The following is a 12646-nucleotide window of genomic DNA, read 5'->3' on the forward strand; positions in this document are numbered from 1 at the left end:
GTAAGCTATGGAAGTGGGCAGGTTCCTTAGCAGGCAGCTGTGGAGGAGGGACCAGCGCTGGCATCTCAGCCATCTCACTGACTTGGCAGTTCTACTTCAGGAGAGGCTCAGAAGAGTCAATCTCTGGACACTGGGCACTTGGAGCAAGGTAAGATCATGGTGTGTGTGTGTGTGTGTGTGTGTGTGTGTGTGTGTGTGTGTGAGAGAGAGAGAGAGAGAGAGAGAGAGAGAGAGAGAGAGAGAGATGCTTTCATTAATGTCCAGTCTGCAAAAAGTAAAAGTTCTGCTCTCTTCTTTGCTGGCCAGGCTGAACCTAGAGTATTGCATCCAGTTCATTACATTTTAAGAGCACTTTAGAGTTTCCAGGGAGGGGAATCAGGATAGCTGCTGGGTATGGAAACCAAATCCCTATGAATTGAGGAAGGACCTGGGCATGTTGACTTGCTTAACAGCCGGGGACCAGTTTACTTGCCTTACCCCATATAAACCCACCTGGCTGCTTCAATATAGCAAACTGGACAAGGTTACAGGCATCACTTGACACTCGCTCTGCAGCTGTAAGAAATTTTAATGTGGCAGTATCTATACTTTGGAACTCCCTGCCTGTTGACACCAGGCAGGTGCATTCACTCTACAATTTCAGTCCCTGCTGAAAAACATTTTCGTTTAGGCAAGCCTGTCTAGACATGCAGATGTTGATATGTCTTAATCTTTTATGCTGCTGAGTTTAATTGTTTTTCAATGTTTTTATTTTTAATATTTATTGTAACCTCTTAGAGGGTTTCCTACAACCAAGCAGGATATAAATCTTGTTCAGTAAGATAAATAAATAATTGTTTAGCTTGGGGAAGAGAAGATTAAAGGGAGACATGATAGCTGTCTTCTGACTGTTGGATGGGTAGAAGTTGGAACAGATGTTCGCTGTTGCTCTGGAGAGGGCAGAAGGAGATCTGATGGCTGGGCATTGCAAAGAAGAAGAAAAAAAGCTTTAATGGCTGATCAACATTTATATACCACTTCTTTGTAAAAAGATACAACAGCACCTCTAAAGCTATGAACTAAGGTACCCTGCCCATACGGGCCAGTCTTGACAGACTCTAGGGTTGTGCGCCCATCTCACTCAAGAGGCCGGGGGCCAGCGCTGTCCGGAGACACTTCCGGGTCACGTGGCCAGTGTGACATCGCTGCTCTGGCGAGCCAGAGCCGCACACGGAAACGCCATTTACCTTCCCGCTAGTAAGCGGTCCCTATTTATCTACTTGCACCCGGGAGTGCTTTCGAACTGCTAGGTTGGCAGGCGCTGGGACCGAGCAGCGGGAGCGCACCCCGCCACGGGGATTCGAACCGCGACCTTTCGATCGGCAAGCCCTAGGCGCTGAGGCTTTTACCCACAGCGCCACCCGCGTCCCCAAAAAGCTATGAACTAAAATGCCAAAATTCTCAATAAAACCAGTTATTGATACTTTCCCAACAGTGAAAGCTAAACGTTTGAGACTTTTAAGTTTGGGAAAAAAGAAAACTGATGGGAGTAATTTAACAAAAAACCAGGGTCACCAATGGCTGTTGTGGCCCCATCGAGTCCCATTGCTGAGCAAGCTGGGGCTAGGAGTCTCTAAGGAACACTTGCCTGAGAGCAGAATCCACATAGGAAGTCGAACAGCCCTGAGGTCAGGGAATCCAAGTGATCACAGAGTCAAGGGTCCAGATGTAGAGGAAGAAGCAGCAAGGTAGGGCCTATAACCACAGGCATTGTTTCCAGCATCTGAGTGCTGCTGAGAGCTCTGTTTAAGAAGGCTGAAGCCAGCTGTTTCTCATCAGTACCCTTCTTCTCCATGTCCTTGAAGGCTGATCAGTTGCAGGTGGAGCCATTCCAGCTTCTCCCCTTCAGGCTGCTGTTCAGCAGGTGAAGCTGACCCCTGGCCCATTGTGTGATGTGGAGAAATGGACGGAGAGAAGTTTCCTCCCCTCTGTCATGATACTAGAATCCAGGGCCATGCACTGAAGCTGAATGCTGGAAGCACTTCTTTGCACAATGCACATTTGAGCCATGGAGTCCACTAACCTGTGATGCAGCTCATTGACTTCAATTAGATAAATTCGTGGAGGATGCGGCTGCTAGTCGTGAGGGCTGTATATTACCTCCATTATCAGAGGCATTATGCCTCTGGGTACCAGTTGATGGATGGGCATTTCAGAGGCACCTGGGCAGCCACTATGGGAAACAGGGTGCCAAACTACGTGATCTTTGTTTTGATCCAGCCAGGATCTCTCTATATTTTTAGGACTAGATGCAGTGGTGCTGTTAGGGAAGGACTTTGGGGGCAGGAGACCAGGGCCTTGCTCTGCGGAATGAGCAGGAGGGCACCCAAATGCAGCAAAACCACATTTTGAAGTAAGTAAAGCAAGAGTATACATCACTCTCTAAAGAGCCCACCTCTGCTGCTAGACCATTAAGTACAGAGCCTTAAATTACCTATGTGCACCACTGACTGAATGATCCAGCACAATGATGATCTCCCAGATGATCTCCTTATGTTCTTAAAAAGTATTTTTCTCCTTCATATTTAAGTCTAACATCACCCACATCCGCTCGCATGAGGGTAAGGGTGCCAATGGCCCCATCACCATCCCTTACCTTCATCTCTCACAACCATCTCTGTGATGATCGCTTGCAGGTTTACAAGACCCCAAGACCCTGATTCTTACTTCCAGAGTGACAGCAGGTAGGAATGGTGTCCTGGGGCCTGGGCATCCTGCTCATCCGTCTCCTCCTCAACCTGATCAACCAAGGTGAGACATACAGAACTTAAGAGGAGCACTGCTGGCCCAGACCAATGATCTATCTGGTCTGCTGTTCTGTTTTGCCCAGAGGCCAGTCACATGACTCCAGGAAGGGTCTAAGCAGGCGAGGTGGCATGGGCTGTAACCTGCCTTGTGAGAGGAAATGGAAGAACACCAACCCCGCCTTCTTTTTCACTTCACCATTGCTACCAAGTGGATATATTGATTATTCTCTGGCTATCTCCACTAAATAACCTGTTGGACGTAACTGGTGCACTCTCAATATTGGGTAGAATGGTTTGGCTGTGCCAAACTACCCCTCCTGTACTTTTAACCTTCCTGTGCACTTTTGACCCTCCTGTGCAAGTAAGCCTTTAAAGCAAAAAACAAGCATTTTACAAGTTCAGTTTTACAACCTAAAACGCAATATAAAATACCCCAAAGCCCTAATCCTTCACAGTAGGACATGACAGCTCAGAGCTCCTGACAAGCTGGGTCATATAAGGAAGGATGGGGTGCAGTTCCAAAGGGGTATCAATGCATCTGTTACCCAGATCTTGTGTCCAGATCTTGGGAAGTAATAATTGCACCCGATTGTGAGCTGGACAGGCTGCATCTAGAGTACTGCATCCAGTTCTGGTCACCACATTTTAATAAGGGCATTGAGGAACTTAAGAGAGTCCAGAGGAGGGTGGCTGGGATGGTGATGGGTTTGGAAACCAAGTTCTGTGAAGAATGGTTGAAGGAGCTGGAGATGTTTCACCTGGAGAAAAGAAGATTAGGGGAGGAACAAAGGATGCTGCTTTATACTGAGTTAGACAACTGGTCCAGTGAGTCCAGCATTGTCTACACTGGCTGGCAGGGGATTTTCACACAGGGGATGTTTTCAGCCCTTCTTGGAGATGCCAGGGATTGAATGTGGGACCTTCTGTATGTATAGCAGATGCTATACATATATGCTATACATATACCATGACCTGCCACCCTTCCCCAGGAGAAGCATGACAAGTTTCTTTAAATATCTGAAGGGATGTCATGCAGAAGTTCAAGCAGCCTTGGCTAGAACCAATGGATGGGAATTTCAAGGAAGTAGATTTCAGCTAAAGATGAGGGGGAATTTCTCAACAGCAAGAGCTGTTTGAGAGTGGAACAGAGGCTGCTGTAGGAGGTGGTGGGCTCTCTTTTGCTTGGAGGTGTTGAGGCACCGACTGGACAGCCACCTGTTTGGAAAGGTGTAGTTGCATTTGAGCTGTTCTCTGATAGCCTCCCTTTTCTTTGCTGAGTTTCAGGGAAGTGGATATTTGCATGTAGTTGGCTTGGAGGAAATAGGCAGACTTTGAATGAGCATAGCTGTTGGCCATCATTCATATTGTGGATCTCCTAGGTTGCTGTGCTGAGAACCTTCAACAGGCCTTCCGTGTGGAGCCGGATAACGTCACCGTCCATGAAGGGAAAACAGCTCTGCTAAGGTGTGAGGTGGACAACCTATCTGGCATTGTGCAGTGGGTGAAGGATGGGCTTTTGTTGGGACCCAACCAGGACATCCCTAGGTTCCCACGCTACAGCATGGTGAGAGATCCTAGCCAAGGTGAGAAGTCTCCAGGTTTTTTGTGTGGGGGTCATTGGAACTAGCTTCCACCAAGCTGCCACTTCCAGCTAGCTGCCACTATCAATTAGGGCAGGGCTGGGAAATCTGTGGCCTTCCAGAAGTTGCTAGACTACAACACCCATCATTCCTGGCCATGTTGGCTGGGGCTGATGGGAGCTGGAGTACAACAACAACAACCAGAGTAGGGGTGCGCAACCTGTGGCCTTCCAGATGTTTTTGGACTACACCTCCCATCAACCCTCCAGTAGTTTCTGGACTACAGCTCCCATCTGATCACTGGCTATGTTGGCTGGGGCTGATGGGAGCTGTAGTCCAGAAACTACTGGAGGGTTGCAGGTTGTGCACCTCTGATTTAGAGGGCCACAAATTCCCTGTCCTCCGGTGTCTGGTTTTGCTTTGCAACACTGCTTCAGCTCTATTTTTGTGAATAAGGTTTTCAAATAATTTCAAGAAAATTGCCAAGGAAGGAAGGGAAGGGAAAAAGCATGGAGACATCTCCAGTCTCATGATTTGCCAGCAATCATGAGAGCTAGGAACATATTTGTGATTTATATTAGGGAACACAGACCCACGATAGGAGTGATGGGGACATTTGTCAGGTTCTGGGGGAAAGACTGGAACTGACTAAGATGTATGTTGGGAGGAATTGTTGTGAAACCGGAAAGAAAAAAAAAACCCTCCTCACATTAGGTTTGTATGAACGTGCTGATGCTGTATATTCCATTGGTGCTAAGATATATTGCTTCATCCACTGCCATCCTACTGTTTTAATTTTTTGGGGGTTTGTTTTTTTTGGAGAGGATTTAAATGGTTATGATATTGACTTAAGTGTTCTTCCTGTGGAATCATGTAGGATTTTTTTTTTAGAGGGGAAGCGGTGGCAATTTCTTTATTTAAATAAAACAAAACTGAAATGAAGTTGAAACTTGGTGCTTCTGAAATAACTGATAAATGGCATTTTTAGGACACCAAATCCTGCATTAGGAAGAGCAGCACCAGCGTATTAATAGTTATGGAGAAGGTGACACAGTACAGTCATACCTTGGGTTACAGACACTTCAGGTTGCGTTTTTTCAGGTTACGGACTACCGAAACCCGGAAGTATTGGAACAGGTTACTTCCGGGTTTCAGCAGTTGCGCATGCTCAGAAGCGCTGAATCGCAACCTGCGCATGCGCAGACATGCAGCTGCAGGTTGTAAACACTGCAGGTTGCGAACGTGCATCCCGCATGGATCACGTTCGCAACCCGAGTGTCCACTGTATAGGGAAAGAGCTGGGAGAGGATTGGAGAACCCCTCTTGGATGGGTAACAGTGCCACGAGCCTGATAACTAGCAAGTCCAGAGCAGGATTAGAGAATGTGTCCCAGAATGAGAATAATTTGAACCAAACACTGGGGGAAAATATCATTTTGACTTGCCCTTGCCTTTTGATACTTCAGGCAAGTTTAACCTGCAAATAACAAGGAGCCAACTGGAAGATGATGCCGTGTACGAGTGCCAGGTGGGACCTTCGGAGAAAAGCAGAGGCATCATCTCTCGCAGTGTGCTGCTCTCTGTGCTGAGTAAGTGCCAGAAGGACTCTGGGAGCTCACGGTCGGCTCCTCTCCTAATCAGTTCATTTGCGTTCCCTCTTCCAGAATTGGTTGAGGAACAGCCATGTGACTCTCTGCGGACCACACCCTTCCCAGAGGCCACACCCTCTTTGGGTTCTTTTGCCTGGCTGGAATGTGCCCTTGTGCTGTGACAATGCCTCTTTCTTCCTTGGGAGAAGGAGGGCGAGATGTGTGGTGCCTGGGCCTGTGTGTGTGTGTGCCCATAGAAACCTTTGTGTTTCACATGGCTGGAATGAAGCCTATTGGACAAGAGAAGCATCACATCCAATGCTCTGCCCACTTCTGCATCTGAACTGGTATGCAGACCCTGGAAGGTTGATCCCAAGAGAATTTGGCCCCTGAGCTGAAAAGGGCCCCCTGATCTGACTGAATTGGCATTAACCTTTTGCACACAATGGTTTTAGCTATGAAAGTGCTGTGTGGTGTCGGGGACCGTGTTGAGGAGGGCTGCACTGAGGAGGAATGGTGGGAGCCCCCCTTCCCCCTGCTCCTGCTCCTGAAGCTTCCTAGCAGGAGGAGGACAGTCTAGATTTGGAACAGCGGTTTGCAGAAGGGCATATTTCGGAAGTCAGAAGTTGGGAAATACTGGATGGGGAACAGCTAGGAGAAGAAACACTGAAAGAGAGAGGGTTAACAGATTCACAGCCTCTGGACAGCATTCCTCCACCCAGCCCAAGGTTGAGAAGAGCTCAGAAAGACTCAGAACAGAAAGCTCAGAGGGTACAAGCTCAGATTACAAGACGTAGGAGAGACATAGATTAGTAGGGACGGAGGGAGTGTAAGCCTTAATTGGGGGCACCACCATTCTGGGTTAACGCTTTCTTTTGTCCTTCACTGTGTTTATTAAAGAAACTAACTGGTAAGAATTCCTTTCATTTGATCTGACCATTTAGGGCCACGGGGGCCAATTCCCCGAAGCCTGACATGTGGGGAGGATGCTTCTGGTGGTGGAAGTAGAGTGGAGAAAAGCAACCACATCTCACCCTTCTTCACTTTACTTCTTTTCCTTATAGTTCCCCCCAAGAGGCCGCTCATTAGGGAGTACCCAGCCAACAGCACAGTGACCTGGGTGGCTGGCATGGAATATACGGTGCACTGCCAGGTGGAAGATGCCCGGCCTGCAGCCGAGATCACCTTCCGCAGTGGTGAGGAGGTTGCATGAATCCTAGTTCCTTCCACAAGTTGCGGGATTGTACTTTGGGAGGGGAGGGGCAGGGGCTGATTTTGTGTCATACACCTTGCCAGCGGGTGCTGGTGCTCTTTGTGACTTGTAGGGCGGGGAGGCTAACCAGTAGGTGGCGCTGTAACCCATGGCAGGCAGGGGCAACTAATTCTAGTATTTGCTCAATCCTTCTCCCCACTGAGTTCTACAAGGGCAACACAAAGACGGAGGCGGTGGCAGTGCCACCCCCTGGACTGAGCAGAAAGAGGAAGGCAGGCAGGTGGGGCTTGGGTGAAGGCAGGCAGGTTGGACGGGCCAGTGCCCATTTGCCCTAATGGATCATCCTCCAGTTTCTCTCATTTTCACTGAGCAAAGAGATGTTTCTGGGACAATGGTTCCACTGGCTGGTTCACAGGCCCTCTCCGAGGTCCAGAGAGACCTGTGCCACTTCCACATTTTGTGCCCCCCTGGCCATAATAACAACAATAAAAATAACACATGAAAACAAAATACAGCACCCACCCAGAAAACATTGAGATATAATCTGAATGTTTTATTTATTTAGGAAATGCTTTTCTAGCGTCTCTCTGTGCAAATGCATTCATCATTGATTGAGGAGGAAATCTAGCTTTTGCACAGTTATAATGAGGAATTCTCATGCATGAATAATTCCTTAGTCAACTAGAGATAAAACTATAGAGAAACTTAAATGTAACATTTCTCCGCCTTTCAACATACATTTGATCCAGCACCAGACACCAGCAGCGGTTTGTTTATACAATCAGCTGATCTGAGAAGATACATTCACCATGGTCTAATCTTGTGCTATCGGAACCATAAATATTAATATTGGTGAACATTTTAAAGTCTCTAAAATAACACAATCAGATTTGTCGGGGTGCCCTTAAAGGTAGCAGAGCAAGTGGCAAGACAAGTTTTTGGCCCATGGAAGTTTGGGTGCAACCCAGTTCGTAAAAAGAGAGCTTTGCATTGGATTAAGACAAATAGACTGAGGGACAGACACATTCCCATACTATCCGTGTACCTGTAGCCTATCAGCTTAGTTCTCTATCTCCTTGTTGTTTAGACTGATATGTCTTCAGTTGCATCCTGTTTACAGCTTCCTCCTCCTCTTCCCACTGATTCTTGGACCTCAAGAAGAGAAGTCATTTTTTACTATACTCTGAGAGAGTAGATGAGCAAGCATGGATGCCTTGTTGTTTTCTAGACTAGTTAGGTTGTTGTTGTTGTTTGTTTGTTTAAGGGGAACATACTAGACATCATAAAATAGAAGGAAAATTCTCTGGATGCTTCGATCCAGGGTTTGGGGCAAGTACTCTTTGGTGAGAGAGCCCCAGCAGAGATTTAAAATCACAAACATGCAGCAAAGTAAAGCGTGGAAATATTGGCTGTTAGACCTTTAAAATACCCCCTTCTAAGTTTCTTCCAAAGCTCCGCTCTTCCCTTAGCATAGAAAGAGACCACATGATTGGTAAGTTAAAAATAGTTTACTTACTCTTCAAAGGTCAGATTCATGTGTTTTTCCATACAGCAGCAAGAAAAGACAAGCAGTACAACTTAGTTTCAAAAAGTGGGAAATGCTTCTAAGTTATTTGTATAGAAGCATAAAGATGGCTTGGAACATTCAGCTTAGATATCCTTATTAGAAGGGTTCACATGGTGGAAGAAAAAGAACAAAATGTTTGGTAACCCTACCTCCCAAAGTGAGGGTGTGTAACCTAGCTAAGCCTGGCAGGACAGCTTACTCTGTGGCCTTTACCCCTTCATGCATCCATTAGAGTTAAGTATGTTGGCTAAATGAGGCTGGATATATGCCACATTCTAGAACTAGAAACTTTTCTATCTGAGTTACGTATTTCCTACAATAAACAACTCCCCCTTTCCCTACACGCATCTCTCTCTGTGTAATTGCAACAGGTAAAGTCTACTCTCTAATCAAGATTCACTAGTTAAACGCTGCTCACACTGCATACGAAAGGATTTCATTAGGTAATTGGACCCTCTTATCCCAATAGAAATTCTGTTGCACAAGCTGTCGTTGAAATGTCCTGGAACTGTGCCAGAGCATGGAAGATGGCGATCTGTGCTTAGAACTTAGGAAGCTGCCTTATTCTGATTCAGACCATTGGTACATGTGGCTCAGTACTGGCCACACTGTCTGGCTGTGGTGTTCTAGGGTTCCCGGCAAGGAGACATTCCCTGTGCAATCTGGAAATAACAGTGATTGAGGCTGGGACCATCTGCCTGCACAGCAGATGCTCTTCAACTGAGCTCTGGCCCCTGTCTCATAATCAGAGCCCTGCTAGATCAGATCTAAGTCCTGCATTGTGTTCTCACAGTTGCCTCTGGGAAGCCCTCAAGCAGTTCCTGAGCAGAATAGCGGCCTTCTCCTGCTAACTGGTTTTCAGAGGTGTGTTTATTAGTGAGGAAGGGAGGTACCATTCTAGGGTCTCACCTTGGGCACCCGACATAGGCGCCGACTCCATGGGGCTTGAGGGGGCCCGAGCCCCCTCAAAAATTCGTTTGGGGGGGCTCTGCCCCCCCAATAATCTCCGGCGCCCCTCCAGCAGAGCCCCATCGCCGCCCCTCCCCCAGCCCAAAATGCACAGGGAGGGGCGGGCTGCATGCCTCCTGCCCTCCCTCCCGAGCAAAAGCTCCACCCAATTTCCTTTGGAGCTGATTAATAGGCGCAGCACGCTCTCCCCTATTCGCTCACGAGGAGGCGGCGCCACTTTATTTGCATATTCATGAGCTTATTTATTATTCATGAGCTTTCCCGGGCCCCCCCAAAATTTTTTATAAGTCCGCGTCCCTGGGCACCCAGCTAGTTTAGGCCAGTTTTTTCCCTTCCTAGCATGGGGTCCCTCAGAATTCGCTTGCTTCATACTGTGCTAGTCTTGGCGGGGTGGGGTGGGGGTATTTTTGAGGGCTACCATGGGGGTATGTGGAAGGTTGACTAGGCCATGGAATTAGCATCCCCCTTACCAATCTTCCCTTTCTCCCCAGGTGACAAGGAAGTGACAGATGTATCACCCAGCATCCAACCTGGCTCCAACGACAAACTCTTCAGCACAGAGGCCATGCTAAGGTGCGAAGAACATGGAAGGAACTCTATAGCGCTAGCCCCCAGTCGCCTGTATGCAGGGCTGCTCTGGGATGTGGGTGGCGCTCTGGTCTAAACCACTGAGCCTCTTGGGCTTGCCAATCAGAAGGTCGGCAGTTCGAATCCCGCAATGGGGAGAGCTCCTGTTGCTCTGTCCCAGCTCCTGCCAACCTAGCAGTTCAAAAGCACACCAGTGCAAGTAGATAAATAGGTACCACTGTGGCGGGAAGGTAAATAGTGCATCCGTGTGCTCTGGTTTCTGTCACGGTGTTCTGTTGCACCAGAAGTGGTTTAGCCATGCTGGCCACATGACCCGGAAAACTGTCTGTGGACAAGCGCCAGCTCCCTTGGCCTGAAAGCAAGATGAGCGCTGCAACGCTATAGTCACCTTTGACTGGACTTAACCGTCCAGGGGTCCTTTATCTTTTTTTTAAAGGCTGCTCTACAGTGGAAGTCAAAAGCTGAAGGAATGTGGAGAGGGGTACATGCAGAGTAGGGGCCCAATGAGAGGGTAGCTAGGGAAGAATAAATCCTTCCATTGTGGTTTGTCTCAGCTTCTCATTTTTCCAATCTTAAATTCAGTTTGCCACCTTTCCTCATCAGTTTGCAGTTCAAAAAAAATTCTCCTCAGATACACATTTTTGCATGAAAATGTTCCCTAATCAACACATTTTTTTGCAAAGCAATTTCCCCTCCCAAAGGGTTGCATTTTTTCACGCTGTTTTCACTAACTTATGCATTTTGATGCACACATTTTCCCCTGCTATGCCCATTTTTTAACCCATTCTTTAGCTGGACAACTGTATTGCCAAATTAGGATAAGTGAGAATTTAGAAGGCAGCTGCAGTTTGGTTTAGTGTATTCCTTTGGAAAGTGCAAATGATGTAGGTTTGTGTGAACCAAACCAGACCACCCCCCCACCAAAAACAATTACTAGCTTTGAATCACTCCTGTGGTCTCCTCCTCTGCTTTCTTCCAGGATCACTCCCCAGAGCTCAGACAACAGGCAACGGCTGACGTGCGCAGCTTCTAACCCAGTTGCCTTAATCCCAGTTGTTGTCAGCTTCACCATGAATATCCTGTGTAAGTCACTCGGAATGCTTCGTCAGACCTTTCCCTTTTCCAGGGCTAAAGGTAACCGTCAGCATAATCGCCACTAAGTGCCCAAGGAAACTGTTATTTCTTTCCTAATAAAAACAAACAAACACAAAAGGATAAGGAATGAGGAGGTGGAGGAGGAAGCGAGAGATCACCCAGGGCAGCTGCAATAAAAGGCAAGAAGAAACAAGAGAGGATAACAGAGCAAATGGACAAGGGAAAGTATGAGATAATTAAAGGGTGGGTTGGGTTTTCTTTTTTTAAGGTTCTTTTAAAAACAAGACAAGGTCAGCATGTGATGGAAATAGCCCATATCCGCTGAGGTCCAATCCACACCACACTTTTAAAGCACACGTCTTCCCCCAAAGAATCCTGGCAACTGTAGTTTACCGTTCACAGAGCTACAATTCTCAGCACCCTCGACAAACTACAATTCCCAGGATTTATTTGTAGGAATACATGTGCTTTAAATGCACTTTAAGATAATGGTGCGGATGTCACCTAAATCTTTAAGGTCTGGTCAACCCAGCCAGGCAAACGCCATTCTCCTAAGTCCTTGTAAACAGCCTGTGTGATTTGGGTGTGTTTAGTTTCCTCTGTGGATCAGCGCCTGTCATTCAAAACAGACCTGCTCCCCAGCTTTTGCGCTATCATTTTGACGATGATAACTCAGTAGCCTTTGACTGATTTAGAGCAAAGGTGCAGAATCTGTGGCCTCCAAATGTTGCTGGACTCCAGCTCCCATCAGCCCCAGCCAGTCTGGCCAGCGGTCAAGCATAATGGTCAATGGGTATGACATCTTTGACCATTCCTGAACAAGGAGAGCTTGGCTACCGTAGTTGATGCACTGGTGACTTCAAGACTGGATTACAGTACTGCAATGCATTCTTGCGCTTGCCCTGGAAACTGCAGTTAGGCCCTAGTCTGACACTCTAACCACTGTATCACGCTGTTGCCTTTTATTGCAACTGCCCTGGGTGATCTCTCGCTTCCTCCTCCACCTCCTCATTCCTTATCACCTCTCCACCCCTATGGAAAAGGAAGGTTGCTGTAGGTAAACAGGAACTGGTGGCCTTAGGGACCTCCTCTCCTTTGAGTTTCAGCCATATCGTTCTGCTCTCTTTGACAGTCCCACCACAGCCACCTGTCATCAAGGGATACGATGGCCCCACAGTAAAAGCCAAGGACAAGTTAGAGCTGACCTGTATTTCTTTGAGTGGGAACCCACTGGCTACCCTGCAATGGCTAAAGGTGAGT

General features: G+C 47.4%; 1 protein-coding gene across 1 annotated transcript in view; it reads left to right on the top strand.

Moving 5' to 3' along the window:
• The window catches only part of NPHS1 (NPHS1 adhesion molecule, nephrin), a 53043-nt gene continuing 40397 nt past the window's right edge, over window positions 1-12646 (top strand). The window contains exons 1-8 of the mRNA XM_077932079.1: window positions 1-148; window positions 2676-2790; window positions 4166-4369; window positions 5832-5954; window positions 7019-7150; window positions 10195-10276; window positions 11271-11374; window positions 12519-12640. Of these exons, the coding sequence (XP_077788205.1) occupies window positions 2730-2790; window positions 4166-4369; window positions 5832-5954; window positions 7019-7150; window positions 10195-10276; window positions 11271-11374; window positions 12519-12640 (828 nt within the window). The 5' untranslated portion in view covers window positions 1-148; window positions 2676-2729. The remainder of the gene's footprint in view (window positions 149-2675; window positions 2791-4165; window positions 4370-5831; window positions 5955-7018; window positions 7151-10194; window positions 10277-11270; window positions 11375-12518; window positions 12641-12646) is intronic.

The sequence above is a fragment of the Podarcis muralis genome, chromosome 7 (genome assembly GCF_964188315.1).
Source record: "Podarcis muralis chromosome 7, rPodMur119.hap1.1, whole genome shotgun sequence".
Classification (NCBI taxonomy): domain Eukaryota; kingdom Metazoa; phylum Chordata; class Lepidosauria; order Squamata; family Lacertidae; genus Podarcis; species Podarcis muralis.